The 15,513-nt window shown below is 35.2% G+C and overlaps 2 protein-coding genes across 2 annotated transcripts; one reads left to right on the forward strand and one right to left on the reverse strand.

Annotated features, from left to right (window-relative positions):
- Positions 1 to 4,074: 4,074 nt before the first annotated feature.
- Positions 4,075 to 4,716, forward strand: LOC119639294 (cardioactive peptide). The gene is made up of 3 exons (XM_038036592.1): positions 4,075 to 4,187; positions 4,262 to 4,325; positions 4,394 to 4,716. Exons 1-3 carry the CDS (start codon positions 4,104 to 4,106, stop codon positions 4,714 to 4,716), a joined length of 471 nt encoding a protein of 156 aa, XP_037892520.1. The 5' UTR covers positions 4,075 to 4,103.
- Positions 4,717 to 6,985: 2,269 nt separating this feature from the next.
- LOC119639295 (activating signal cointegrator 1 complex subunit 3) lies at positions 6,986 to 14,421 on the reverse strand. Its single transcript, XM_038036593.1, has 9 exons — positions 14,229 to 14,421; positions 12,487 to 14,171; positions 11,733 to 12,431; positions 10,425 to 11,662; positions 9,458 to 10,334; positions 8,393 to 9,401; positions 8,154 to 8,322; positions 7,384 to 7,800; positions 6,986 to 7,322 (listed from the first exon to the last, which is right to left on the reverse strand). Exons 1-9 carry the CDS (start codon positions 14,354 to 14,356, stop codon positions 7,011 to 7,013), a joined length of 6,534 nt encoding a protein of 2,177 aa, XP_037892521.1. The 5' UTR covers positions 14,357 to 14,421; the 3' UTR covers positions 6,986 to 7,010.
- Between the last annotated feature and the right edge of the window lie 1,092 nt (positions 14,422 to 15,513).

Genomic DNA, 15,513 nt, shown 5'->3' on the forward strand with positions numbered 1-15,513 from the left:
TCCCTTTTTTTTTGGTTTGATTTTTATTTGAAAATTGATTTCAATTTTACTCACTTTTTAATCAAGTTAAGAGTAAGAAAATTAGTTTAGTTGTTCTAAATTGTTTTTTTTTTCTTTTTTTAATAATTTTTAAAAAAATATTTTCCTTCACTTTTATTTTTTTTTTGCTTGTTTTTTTTTTTGTTAATATTTCTACTATTTTATTTATTTATTTTTTGCTTTATAAATTTTGTTAATATTTATTTTATTTTTTTATTCGTTATGAACTCTCCGCCGCTTTGTACAATACTACCACCGTTCGTTTTGAAATTGATTTCGAAATTGTCGCGTAAAAGTTCGGAAAATATCATGGCGTAGCGCGTTTTCTGAGAAAAAATGCTTTTTCCTTATTTACTTATTTTTTTTCTTTTTGTTTTACACACAATTTCTCTTTCTGCCTCTGTCGTCGTTGCAGCCTCTTATAAATAGACTCTTTGGCTACCGGTATAGAAGTCGCGTGGTGGTCAATTGCACGCGTTTTTCACAAACTACTTGTAAGTTACTGCATACAAATGGACCTGTACATATGAACTATACACACACGAACACGTACAGTCATCACCCATTCCGATTATATTATTAATGTTTATATTGTATATATATATATAAGTATGCGTGTATGTATGTAGATGCGTGCGTGTGTGTGTGTGTGTTCATTTCAAATTTACTTAAAACAACATTTTTCATTTCATTGTTTATGTAGGTTAGCAGATATATTCGCATCAAATATGAAAAATTTTATAAAGAAATAAATTTTATTTATATTCTATATAGTGTTGGAGTGTACGTTTACAATGCGTTCTAAAGGAATGAGCACTTCAAGTTTTGATTCATTTTCCAAGCAATGCGGTTCGCTACAAAAAAATCGAAACTTTGCTTCGTATTTGCTTCGTAAGCAAATGCTTTGTGTTTTTGGGGGGCGTCTTTTCTCGAAACTTTTGAGGATTTGTCCTATAATAGTGTAAGAAACATTACCTGTGACGTTGTTATTGTGTACATTTTCATTACATATGCAGTGCCTGTCTTTCACTCACTCGGCTTTCCTGATCCTAAGGAGACTTGAGGGCAATTATTGGAAAATGTGCGTAAGTTCTAACTCTTCTCATAAGTAAGCACTTTGCCTGATATAGTTCTTACTCAAAAGTTGCATATTATTTTCATCCGTAAGGATAATTTTCATAAAATGAAAGGATTCTTATATGCGATGCTATCTAAAAGTGATCCAAACTCCGTACGGTTGATATCAGATTAGGAGCGGTTATATGCACAGGCTTGAAAAAAACCAAATTTTTCATATTGACCTAGAATGTCAAAATATTATTATGGAGCAAATTTTGTCGAGAAATTTTGAAAATTGCAATTATTCTTTCGTATAATGTTTTTTCAAAATAGATCGTTATATAGAGAGTGCTCCTAATAGTGGACTAATCCAAACTATTTTCAGTAGCATTCGTCCTTGGGTCAAAGCACGTCAGTGTACCAAATTTCATCAAAATATGCCATATATTGCAATGTATAGCTTGCACATCAATTTACATGGACAGACATCAAACGGATAGAAGGACCGACAGGCTCTAATCGATTCAGAAAATAACTGTGACCGGTGAATCCATCTTAAACCCTTCTCTTTGTTACATACGTCCGCATAATTTAATATACTCTGCACCGTAGGCGATGTAGAGTATAAAACTTTTTTGGTAACAAGACGCTGTGACGTATGTGAAACAACTAAATGAAAACAACTATAGTGTATACCCTACACGACTTCATTTAATAAAATTATTCTTGTAACGATTTTTCAAAATGAAGCTTTCTATTTGGAGTGATCCGATATGAACAATTTTCAAAAGCGTTCGTCCAAAGCATATCAGTGTACCAAATATCATGAAAATATCTCAAAAATTGTCACCTATCGTTGAACACAAGAAACCGGAACAGACATATCAACAGACGGACAGACAAGCTTAGTATAATAAAAGATGGGACTATCGCAAGTTCTGCCGGTTCTTGCATACATACGCACAGACTTTATGTACCCTTGCACCACAAGTGGTGTGGAGTTTAAGAAGAGAAAGGAAGAAATCTATGGTTATAATAATGCCGGCAAAGGTATATGACGCACGGTTGAGTTTATGCAAAATGCAGAATGACTTAGGAAAGACGCATTGTTTTATTATACCAATTAGAATCATATTCTGAATCGATTCAGGAAAGTCTGTCCGCCAGAAATCTATTCACGTATTTTTATTATTGAACCTAAAAGTGTACTAATAAGATTTTATTAAAGGGTCGGCCCTACTAACAATCGATTAGATCGGACTACTATTTTTACGACCCTGCTCCATACTTTGAAAAATTCATTATATGAAAAAACTTGAAATTTTTAATATTTCACGACAAAAATTGTATTTTTTGCTTACTATGGCAAACAGGGGATCAGTTTAAACCATTTTTTTGCTGACAGCAGGACTTTAGTTCCAATATTTAATAATGAAAAATAGTCCAAAAATAATGATTTATTAAGTTTGGATCTGGAGACTAAAGGTTCTCACAAAAAACCAAGCCTTTATATGGCAAGAAAGCCTATTTTTTGATATTTTGCGACGAAGATAGGCAAAGAGTTGTTTTAAACGAAAGGCTGTAGGACGTTTAGTAATCACTCGGTCTTACTTGACGCTTTAACTTTTTATACCTTACACAACTTATAGTACTAGAGTATATTAAGTTAAAACGAATTTATGCAAGTGCTAGAAGGACTTCCATCTTCACTGTAGCGATAGATTTAAAATTTCTTTCTGAAGCAATCTAAGTTTGCCCGCCTGCGTATACGTCTTGTACTAATTTATTCAACAAAATTATATTTGAAGAAAATCTGGTGCCGACGAATGTATGCCATTGAAAATTGTTTCGATCGGATCACTTCCACGACCCCTTCCCAAATAACGCTTTATTTTGTAAAGTCGTTACATCAATAACTGTATTAAGCGATGCGGTGTATGATATTTAATTGGAGGAAGGCCCCCTACAATATTTTTACTTGTTTTACGTTAAATCTGTTTTCATAAATAATTCGAAATAACCGCATAAGTCGATCAATGATAAAGTTTTTTGATCTTGCAGTGGAAGTAGATCAGTCCCGATAAATTATATAATATAAAGTGTTGCTCTCTTTTCATTATAAAAGGACATCTGGTACAGTCTGCAGTTCCTTGCCAGTAATATATTTCAATACATGATGTTTTTTATATCCTCTGTGTAAGGCTTTAATCGCCGGATTGTGGTGTGGATCAAGCTTGTTACAACGCGTTTAATAAAAGTGTAGACGCCAAGTAAGGTAAGATTCTGTTTCTTTCTTCCTAAGTAATCCCTCTTCTATAATCTTTATGCTTGAAAGTTTTTTTAAGCTTTTGGAAAATGGACGCGTGCACACCCACATCGCCATGACCAGTCGGAGATAGAAACTTTGACACGTATTAATGAGATTTGGGGAATAGGGAACGAAATGGCACATAAAAATTATGATTTTCGAGCGGCTTACATGCCTCGAGTAAAATTTATAAGAACTTAACAAGGACGTATATATATTTCGTTTAGAAAATCTCCAACAATCCACGACAAATCTTTACACGTACACAAGGCTATATGAGGCATTGAAAGTACTTCGCTTATAAAGCTATTAACATTGAACATAATCGCCACCAAAAAGCATTTTACTTGCGCAGCTTGATATCCTTTGAACATTCACTTGTTTCTTTTATGAAACCACATACTACCAACAAGAATACCATTATCATCTTCAACATTGACTGCCATTGCTACCTAATGGTTTTACATTTAAAATCAAGAAAATAGAAAAAATCTATCCAGAGATTGACCGAGCGGCTTGTAAAATCATTAACATGTATTGCGTTTAATAATTACAAATCAAACGTCTCTTAAACGTGGAACTGAAAGGTTGTGTAAAAAAGATAGAGAAGAATTCTAGAGTAACGAAAAAATAAATTAAATAAATAAATTTTCTTTTTAAATAAAAACGAAAACGTTCCGAAAGATTTTGGGAAAAGATGGCATTGACATTAGCGCTGATATTGTGGTATTGTGTGTTATGCTGTTCGGGCGCTGCCCTACCAATTGATAATTTAGCTGATGTAAGAGAAATTAAAATGAGAAATATAAATGATAAAATTTCTTTCTAATTATTACATATACTTGAAATTATTAGCATAAGTTAGATCGTCGTATGCAATGGAATTATGAGAAGCGACCTTTTTGTAATGCTTTCACAGGTAAAAGGGAAGAGAAAAGTTTTTTATAAAAATTTATTATTTTTTATATTTCTATATTTCTTATTAAGGTTGCGGTAAGAAACGCACTTCTGAACGTATACCATATCCTATTATAAAACGTAATCCAATCGAGGCCGAGAAAAATAACTTTAATAATGATTATGTAGCCGAAGGTCTTTCCGATCTCTTTGATGTCAATGCCGAGCCGGCAGTGGAAAATGTTCAAAAGCAAATTATGTCACAAGCGAAAATCTACGAAGCGATCAAGGAGGCAAGCAAAGAGATATTTCGTCAAAAGAATCAACAACAATTACGTAATCGTTTGCGTCAACAGCGACAAAAGATGTTAAACGAAGAGCAAGGTAAATACAACGCGAATGAAAATTATTAAAGGTACCTTTAAGGTGAGAAAGATCGCGGATGCATAATTTTTCAATAAATTAAAATACATAATAAGTTACAATAAATTTCAAATTATTATTAAAGCAAATAAAATCATTCGAGTTTTTTTATTAAGTAAGTGCTTGCAAAAATTTTGTGGAAAATTAGTGTACACTATATATATGTATTAATCGAAAAAGTTTCCATCATTTTCCGCAACATTTTACAATATTTTTGGCGAGATGACGATATCATGTCGAAAGAACTTATGGGAACGATCCGCATAACGACCCGCGTGCCAGCCAAGCCATGCTGCAGCGATCCGGAAGCGCCGTGTCTGGTGAGTACGCTAGATGTTGGAGACTTTTCCTTTCGTGCGGCACAGACAAATATTGCAATAAGTGGCCGAAAACTGTCTTTTTCAGCCAATTTGGGTCATCATTTTTATACCGTTGAACCCAAAACCGGCAATTGGGATGTGGAGCAGCATCACCAAAAGCCTCTGAACGTGTTTGTTGGACTTTGACAGCAGATTTCTTCAAATAATCAAAAAAAGTAATGAATTTGGAAGAAGAAGAATTTCTACTGACATAAGACCCTTTTTTTTATCGAGATATTTTAACATATTTAAAAGTATCGATGCAAAATTTCGAAAAGATTTACTGGCACTTTTTTTGTCTCAGGATAGTTATATCTCAAGATAAATAATTTCGTACGACCATTGAAAAATCAACATTTCTCATTATTAATTTTTGATTTCCCTCCCAGTTTCAAAATAAATAATTTTGTTTCGATATATATTTTGCTGAATTAATATTCTGAAAAGACGATGCTTTAAAAAAATTGACGTATGTATTACATATATAATATGTAAGTATTTCATACAGAGGATTATTCAAGAATTTTTTATTTTCATACTCATAAAATGGACAAATAATGAATATATTTTGAAACATGCATACAAGTAATTCATAATTATAATGTGTTTCATATGAAAGTACATCAGTTCAATTGAATGGTCATTGTTAATATGAGTGATTAAGTCCTCAGAAATCACAGTTTATTTTTAGATTGATGAAAGTGCAAATTAAAGGCATTTTTGAAGGCTTTCCCGTATACACGTACGTTGTTAACATATTGGTGTTAATCATTTTTACACTTTTCAAGATAGATTTTCATAAATATTTGTGTAATGGCTAGAAAAGGCTTTGGCGAAGCTTCGCATATGCTTTTCGACAGCAACTATGGAGAGATTCTTCCGTTTTTCATCTTCTTCTCCACGAAAATGCTCTCCAGGAACACGTTTTTTAAGAACACGAGCCAGTCGTCCTTCTGACATGTTGAAAGTGAGCAGAAATAACCTTTTACAAACTTGAACCCTTAATATTTTCACATATCAAAAAAAAATTTAAATTAGCATTGTCTTGGTAAATTTGCACGAGTTTGGTCTTCTTTTTCTGGATGCTTCCCGTTTAACTATAATATTTAAAATTGCTTCTCAAAGTTTGTAATCTTCCAAAATTCATCCAAGACAAGCTGATGTTTTCCAAACAAAGACACTTAGCTGCAATTCTGTTGGGAAAAATAATTTAAAGTTTTCTGTTACATACATATTGTTTACCATTACTTTTTTTTTAACCTTATTACGATTCCTCTTTTTCGTATATGATGGGTTGCTTTTAATAAATGTGAAATTTATGGTGTTAATGCGAAATGAATGAAAATAAAGAAAAGCTCTAAACTGTTCTATGAAACTAAACGAAAGCTAAAATATCTCAAATATCATTTAGCAGAATTGGTTTACATTCATTTACTCTTATTTCACAGAATTGATCCGGTGCAACTTTGTTCTCTCTCTACTCACAACAAAGATAATTAATTATTACATTATTTCATCTAAGGAAATGAATTCTAATGGGATTCTCTTGTTGCTTTTTTGTTTTCGTTTTCTAATGACTTTTATGCCATTTTTGAAATATAGGGATCACGTTGTTTAATGCTTAGAAAAGATGAAAATAATTTCCGATGCTTTGGCCCTCATAACGGGTGGAGTCTTTACGATTCGAGGTTCATTCATTCATTAGTGATGAGGAGTTGATCCAAAAGCTATTACATATTCCATTTTAGAAAAGTATTTTTGTCTCATAAAAAACTTTTAAAATAATTCAATATGTTGTTTCGATATTATCAAATAATTTAAATGTATTTCATATACAAAAATAGTTTTTGTACTTTTATAAGAATAAATAAAAACGAATAAATTAAATTGTCAATGGAAATTTTTTAAAAATTTTTCACTGCATTTTATTTGGCATCAATCACTTCAAATTGCAAATCGTATTGTTGATCGAAACTAATTAGGCAATCGGACATTAGGTATAAAGTTAGAAGTAAACGGCCTTTGCGTGGTGGACATTGGAACGTTATACGATTGGAAGCCTTTAAGCCACGCAAATTAACACGTTTCATAGCTAACAATTCATCGTTAGCCTGAGAGCCCAATGTTAAAAACCATGCTTCATTCTTTCCTTTTGGATATTTCGGGCAATGTACGGCAGTGTCAATATAACGCGCGCTGATATTCAAACGCTTAATATCGATGCATAAAACATAATCCTACGCAAAATGGAAAAAAATCTAATGATTAAAATATCTGATGTTTTCACAAAAAACTTACTTCGTTTGAATGTACTTTCGTCCAGACATTTGATTTCAAATCGTTGTTTATTTTCTCTCGCAAGCATTCTTTATTATCATTAAATCGTCCTTGTATTGATATCGAGACCATTAATTCAGGCATAGCTTGTAAAACTTTATAGATTTGTTCGATTTCGTGCTCTTCGAAAGCATCTCTTAGTGGGCCCGCTAATTTTTCGTAATCATTTCGACAGAGATCCTTCAAGACTGGTAAATTCAAATATTGATTATTGTTGTTTACATTGTAAAAAACATGAACGTTGTTATTTTTGACATTTGGCAGTGTAAGGAATTCACTTGCGTCAAACCAACTTGCTTGGATAATGCTTTGCATTAACTGCTGCACTTTGAGAGTAGTCGTCAACCAGCCACGTTCTGCAGTGTAATCGACCATGGCCTAAGTTAGAGAAAAAAAAAAAAATAAATAAATAAATAAATACCAAAATCTCCGATGAATGTATGACGAAATTGGCGGTAAAGAGATTAACCTAGCGTTAGTCTTTCGAAGTGCAGCTTATATTTCATATTAAATCAAGCTTTAATATAATAAATAATTTCTTTTTTGAAGAAACTTCAGAGCTTTTGATAAATAAAATTATAATGGCAAATCGCATTAATGTATAAGAAAAAAAAAAAAAAATATAAAGCAGATTTTTGAATGGAGATAATAATATCCGCTCCATAGGGTTTTGTTTATAAATAAACGCATAAAATTCTTATAGTAGTTCCTTAAACATTACTAAATAATACCTGCATAACACGTGCAGCATTATCCAACGTTGATTTCGTATCCGTTAAATAATCCGAATTTGGCAAAGCAAGCCTAGATAAGTGAGCTTGCAGGAGAAGGAAAGTTTTTGTGTATGACGAATCCCAAGTAGCTGAACGTGGTCGATAACGGCAAGATTCGGCCAATTCTCTGCACATGATCAAGAATATGATAACGGTTTATTCCTTTAAGAATTTTTAAAAAATTTGTGAATACCTACTCATTATATTTGTCCTCATTGTGGCGAACAGGCTGTTGATCGAACTCGTATGAATCGGCTATGGCATGTAATAAATCCAGTGTAGACATCTCAGGTTGTAAAACGTCTAAGAAGTGCTTCATTGTACGATAGGATAAATAATAGAAGGACGATATGCGTCCCAGGAAAGTTGGTATGAGCAAATGTTCTTTCTCTATCAAGCAAGCAGCCGATTTCAATTCATTTACTACATTTTCAACCAAAACGAAAAGATAAGGATTTATTTGCGAAGGCTCGAGACCTTCCAAGTTATAATACGTTGGATTACGGTATAAGCGTCTAAAAAAGTAAGTCCATGTGAGGTAATCTAAAGCCGCCTGCTTTGTTTGCACAGTGCCTGCAACAATTTCAGCATTTATATGCTCGGGCAAAACTTCCAAAAGACTGGATTCGACAGGGAAAGGATCATATAGGAACTTTTTGTAAAAATTCTTTTTGACATCGTGCACCAAAACTACAGCGACACCTTCATTATCGAATTGAGGGCGCCCAGCACGACCCATCATTTGTAAAATATCGGTGATCGGCATATCAACATACTTTTTAACTTTGCCGTCAAAATATTCGGTGCCCTTTATAACCACCAAATGAGCGGGTAGATTGACTCCCCACGCTAAAGTAGCGGTAGCGATAAGTATTTGAATCTTGCGATTCAGGAAGAGCTCTTCAACTGTTTTACGATCAGTTTCTTGCAGGCCGGCATGATGAAGACCTACGCCGAAGGCTAAGCAGAATTTTAAATTCGAATCTTTGATCCCCTGCAGAATTTGCTGCATTTCATGCTCGGACATATGCAGGAATTGCTTGGGATTCTCATCACCAGCGACAAAAGTAATCAGATCCAAAGCGGTTAATCGAGTTTGACGGCGGGATGAAACAAAAACTATGGTGGGTTCCGTTGGCGAATAAGAGCGTATTGCTTGGAATGTCGGTCGATTCATAGTGGCCATCCGTGGACAGTAATGTTTGCCTGCAAATGAATGATTAAAGAAAAGGCAGAAAAGTTATTCAATTCGGTTTAATTACCGGAAAACCCATTTATATGCACTTGCAAAGGAACCGGTCTTACGGAAGGTTTAAAATTATATAACCCCATTTCCTTAATATCCAGCCAATTGGCGAGATCTTGAGCGTTGGCTAAAGCAGTAGATAAACCAACGATACGTATATTGCATCCGGTGTGCGATGTAATGAAATTCGTACGTGATACGATTACTTCAATAACAGGTCCTCTGTCTTCCCCCAGTAAATGTATTTCATCGATAACAATTAGTACGACATCCTGTACATATTCTCTTGTCTGCCAAGACCGGCTGATACCATCCCATTTTTCTGGTGTTGTAACTATCAGTTGAGAATCACGAATAGCTTGTATATCCGGTGTAACGTCACCAGTTAATTCCACTACTTTCATCTTAAGAGGTCCCTGTTCGAAACGTCTCTTCCAATCGCTAATTCTTTCCTTAACCAAAGCTTTCAAAGGCGCAATATAAACAACCTTAGCTCTTTCATATTTATTGAGCGTTCGAAGTATGGCGATTTCCGCCACTATAGTTTTACCTGAACCTGTGGGTGCGCCCAGCAAAACGTTATTATCAGTATGATAAAGACAATGAAAGACTTGAGTTTGTATGGGATTGAAATGCGTAAAATTGTATAAAGATTCATAGACCGGATTTTTCAGAGCAGTAACAGCTAAAGGTTGCAGCGGTAAAAGTTCAGTAAGAGGGGGATGGTGTTCCGGTAGCACTAAGTGCTTAAAAGTTAATGGAGTCCACGCATTAGTACCCAGCCAAGTGTCACTCGCTACTCGTATATAATATTGTGGCGGTAAAGGCTCTTTGAGAGGTATCGTCATCACCAGTTCTTGTGGTTTTTGGCTGTAGACAAATTTGCGCGTGGCCTAAAATGTGTATTTTAACATGAAGAAAACACATAAACAGAAATTATTTATTTTTGTAATAGAATTGTAAATGCGGATTGGTAAAAATACCTGGAACAATTCAGAATGATAGATAAAATTGGATTCGGGATCTTCAATCCATAACCAAAAATTTTGACTTGTTTTACCATGTACCCGATCATTCCAAAGAAAGTCTGGCCATATATTGATTTTAATACGTAACACTGTACGCGTTATGGGCTGCAAAGTAGCATCAACATTGAGCATAGGCAATTCTTTGGCTGCACGTAAGACCTGCTCAGCATATTTACTGCTACGTAATATATCCTTTAGCTCATTATGATCTATTTCACGGAGTGTGTATAAACTAACACCTCTACTTTCTAATTTATCAATAGTCTCGATATTGATATGCGAGAACTGACGCATAGGACTCTCGAAATCCCACTGTTGTCGTTCAAACATTTTGCATACTTGCAATATACGCCCTGCAAGTATCGAATCATTATTACGCAAGACAATGGAGAATAAGGCGCGCGCAATGCGTGTTATATTTTGCATGATGTACGACATGTCAGAGACTAGAGAAAACGATTTGACATAGCCACGCGATAGGCATGTCTGCATTAATATATTAATTTTTCCGCAAACATTTTCACTACCGCCAAATACTTTAACTTTGCAATAATTGTGTTTCAATTCGTCCAATTCTTCCAGTTCATCATCACGTACTTTGAGCTGCTGGAATTCTTGGGCTTGCGACATCATTACAAATATATCACCTTCGTTCATAAACGGTTTTATAAGTTCATTAAATATTTCTACCGTATCGTCTTTTATATAATAATGCGAAGCTGTGCGACCTAAATCTGTGACATTAAAATCGAGAGTTCGCTGCTTGAAACGTATCATACGCGCTTTATCCAAACTCATGGCAGCACCTACAATTAAGGCTCTTCGCTTATGTTCTAAGGAGGGATCTTGCATAACTTCGGTATATTCGATTCCGTAAACGTGAGGATTGATACGCATGCGCACAAACAGATAGGTATAACTCAACCACTCTATGGCTTCTTCAACATTTGTAATAGTCCCCAAAACTATCTCGGCATTAAGATTATCGGCCAAGCATTGAATGAAATTTGATTCAATGGGAAATTGATTCGTGAGCAGGGATAAGTAATGGTTAAGTTTATCGTGCGTAGTGATAATAGTGCCCACGCCGCTTTTATCGAACTGTGGTCTACCAGCGCGGCCGAAAATTTGTAAAACGTCAAGAATGCCAAGATCCACAAATGCGCCATGTTTGGAATCGTAGATATCGGTACCTGGAAATATAATTTAATCGATCTCATCCTATTACTATAAGTACACATGAAATCAATAAAGTATAATCACCTTTTATGATTACGGCATGAGCCGGTAAATTAACGCCCCACGCCAAAGTCGCTGTGCAAACTAATACTTTAATGTATCCCTCCGAGAAATATTTCTCTACCAAATGTCTGTCCGTTCTTAACATACCAGCATGATGCATAGCGATGCCAGCCGAAAACAGTTCCACTAATTGTTTGTTCCGTGACTTCTGTATGGCTTTAGTAGCTAATCCATAATCACTGGTATTGGTATCGGGCAGAAAGAGGGCACACATATTGTTCTGCTGCGCCAATTCACGTAGGGTGCTAGCTGTGCGTACTGTAGCATTACGGGCATGCACAAACACCATTACCTGATGACCGTGTAGCAGTTGCTCTACACATTTCTGATAGCAAACTTGATCCATATCGCTTAGCTGTTGTAAAGGCTTAATGGCTTTGATACCAATAAAATTGGTATCTAAAGGTACAGGGCGAAAACGTCCATCAAAGTAGAAAAGACCCTTCATGGGATTCACTCGAAGGAAATTGGCGACATCGATGTAGTTCGGCAAAGTGGCCGAGAGACCCACTATACGTATCATACTTTGAGAAGATTCTACCAAACGTAGAGTACGTGCCACTAACGCCTCCACTACTGGACCGCGTTCGCCATGCAACAGATGAACTTCATCTATGATTAATAATTTTACTAAGCTAATAAGCGACACGTCGCCAGCTCCTAAAACGCAACTTGATATTATTGTTTATACCCTTTATAAAATATGTAAACTGACCTTTCCTTGTTACCACATCCCACTTTTCCGGTGTCGTTACCAATATCTGCGTCTCACTCATTTCCGTTTTTGTCAGTTGCATATCGCCGGTCAACTCCTTCACTACTATATTCAGTTCCTTCAAGCGCTTCGAAAAATTCGTTACCATTTCCGCGGCCAAAGCTTTCATTGGAGCAATATAGACTATTTTGAATTGCTCACGATTTATAATGCCATTTTCAAGGTGAGTTCGTATAGTATGTACGATGGTTAGCATCGCCACATTTGTTTTACCTGCGCCCGTGGGCGCACAGACCAACATATTTTCATTGCTATGATAGGCAACTGGATATACCACTGATTGTATTCGATTCAACTGTTTACAGTTGGCAAAAGCTATTTTCCCAACTTCATCTAAATCGCTAATGTTAACACGATTGTTACCTACGTTAAGGGGCGGTGGTTCCGTAGCAGGTATTTTCACTTCTTCATATTGACGATTGTCCGACCGTTCAGCATGGTCCGGTAGGCAAATACGATTTACTCCTATAAAGCCAGCATGTTGTTTAGCGTCTAATTGACTGTCAAACACATAAGGGTAACGTTGTGCGGCAGATTGCGCATTAAATCTGCTTCGGAATTCTTTAAAGTTCTGTGTCGTTTTAAGTATAGGTTCTCGTTGGGCCGTTTCTAGTAAGTTACGTTGATGTTGTAAACGCAACTGCATAGGGTTAATTAATTCTGCTGTACGTTCGTCGTTTTCATTTTCAGATCGCCCTATGCTGTGCATTAAACGATTCATTTTCTTTTCCTCACGTCTTTGCTGTTTATTTAGCTCTTTTTCAGCTGTCGATTGCACCACAACCGCCGTTGCTACTGTAGGACGTATTTCCACGTTAGTGTTTAAGCCGCTTTGTTTTTTTTTCTGCAACTGTTTAGTACGCTTCTGGCGTCGTTCTTTTTGTTCGATCTCTAAAAGGTAAGTTACCATTACTCGTCGTTGTGTAAGCAAATCTTGTACCAAATCGAAATGCTCAAAGCCTAATAATTCTATTAAATCGTTCTGTAGTTCGGCATCAGTTCTTTTAGAGTTAAGCAATTCAGTGACACTATTTATCAACTCTGAATGACCCGTGTCATTAGCTTTTTTTTCTAAAGCGTGGATGATATTGGCAAGTTTTTCTTCCCCTTGAGAAGGACGTTTATCGCTTTGATCCCATTGCATATTGAAACGAGCGATCGCTTCATTTCTAATATTGGCATCTGGAGACCAATCTGTCAGGCCCTTTACATCACAAATTTCAGCAAACCTCATTTCAATCTTAATGTTTTCACCAAATATGGGATAGTCTTTACCGCCTCTGGCCAGCTTTTTATTCCACCTTTTCAATTTTTCTATTTCATTATTTTCTAAAAGATCGTTAATGACGCAAACGCATTGATGTATGTTAGCCAATTTGCTACCAAAAATAGTGCCGAACACTGTACGTATTTGCATCGTTGTAGCAACTAATATAACTCTCTGGCCAAGCATTAGCCAAAATAAAAATAAAGTTGCATGTTCCACTACCTGGGGTTGTCCTTCAAAACCCATGCATTCTCGAACAATATTTCGCAATTTGTGCATTTGCAGTTTTACCTGTGCTTGTTTTCCTTGAGGTATTTGATCTAAAATAAGGGCAATAGTTTGCACCTCTTCTGTTTGCCTACAAAATTGGAAAAAAACGTAAAGGGAATCCCCTTATTATTTTTTAAACACTCACGCTTTAAGAAAATTATATCTTTCTCTTCTGGCTTCTTCCAATTCTTCATTAGTTAACATTAGCGGCAACTTAGCTTCCAGATCTGTATTTGCTCTTAGAGCAGCGGAAAAACGAGGCAAGTCCTTCATTCTCAATCTAATAGAAATAATTTTTTCAAGACTCTTTAAATTTTTCAATTAATTCTCGAGTAAAAATCGCAAAGAAAAAGAGTAGCAACCGTCTACAATCTAATTGAGTATACTGCATATACAGCGCTGTAAAATACCGTAGTCTTCTCAATCAATCAGCTGAGTTTTGTTGTTTCATTACGACACAATCGTACAAAACTTGTTGATAAAGAATTGCGTTTGTTTGCAGAGGTTGGTTTTTGACATATGCATAGAATTATTAGTTTTTGCAGCGGATGTTATAAAAAGGAAAGTAAAAATTTATTTTGTCAAAGAGATGCGTTGAATTGGTTTTTTTTTTTTTTTGAATAGCAAGATCAGCATAAACTTAAACAACATCTTACTTTCTACATACAAATTATATGCAAGTGTGTAATGAATTCTTGCAACGTAAGTATACGCAAACATTCTTTCAATTTTCATAACCATCAAAAAATTTTCTGAATCCAATTCCAGTCTCAGTTACGGTTGAGTTTAAAAACGAAAAGATATAAAAGCCAAAATATGTACGATTTGCTAAAGACACGGACGCAAGTGATGCTTTGACGAAACTTCAAAGTAATACAAAGAATATGTACAGATAAAGCTTTTCATTTATATGCAATGAATGTATACGTGTTATTATATATGTTTAGAAAAATATATAGTTTTTTAATTCAATCCCAAACGATGCGTTGTATCCAGACGATATATGATTTTACTTTTTTTTTCAATACACCTTCTATATTAAATGAGTCAGAATGTTTGCACGCAGTTGGATGAACGGACAGGCATTAATTGTGCTAGCCATAGTCATGAGAGATACGAAGTATTTATAAAGGTAACCTATCCATCTCACTTACTCTGAGAAATATTGAAAAACGGCAAATTAGTTTCCATACCTCTTATAGCACGGAAAGCCGTAATTTTCGATTGCTTGTAGTTTTTAGATGATCCTATAGCATATGTTTGCACCAGGACGATCCAAATGTGCGATCCCAATTGTAGCATATCACAAAGACTAGGGCTTGTTCTTTGAGGCTAGCAAAAGAGGCTTCTATTAAGGGAAGCTTTTTTTCTTTTAAAGCAGTACTTTCTAAAAAACAGTGTAGGATGTAGGATAGGTACATTAAGTTTGG

Source organism: Glossina fuscipes, unplaced genomic scaffold (assembly GCF_014805625.2).
Source record: "Glossina fuscipes isolate IAEA_lab_2018 unplaced genomic scaffold, Yale_Gfus_2 112, whole genome shotgun sequence".
In the NCBI taxonomy this organism is placed as follows: Eukaryota; Metazoa; Arthropoda; class Insecta; order Diptera; family Glossinidae; genus Glossina; species Glossina fuscipes.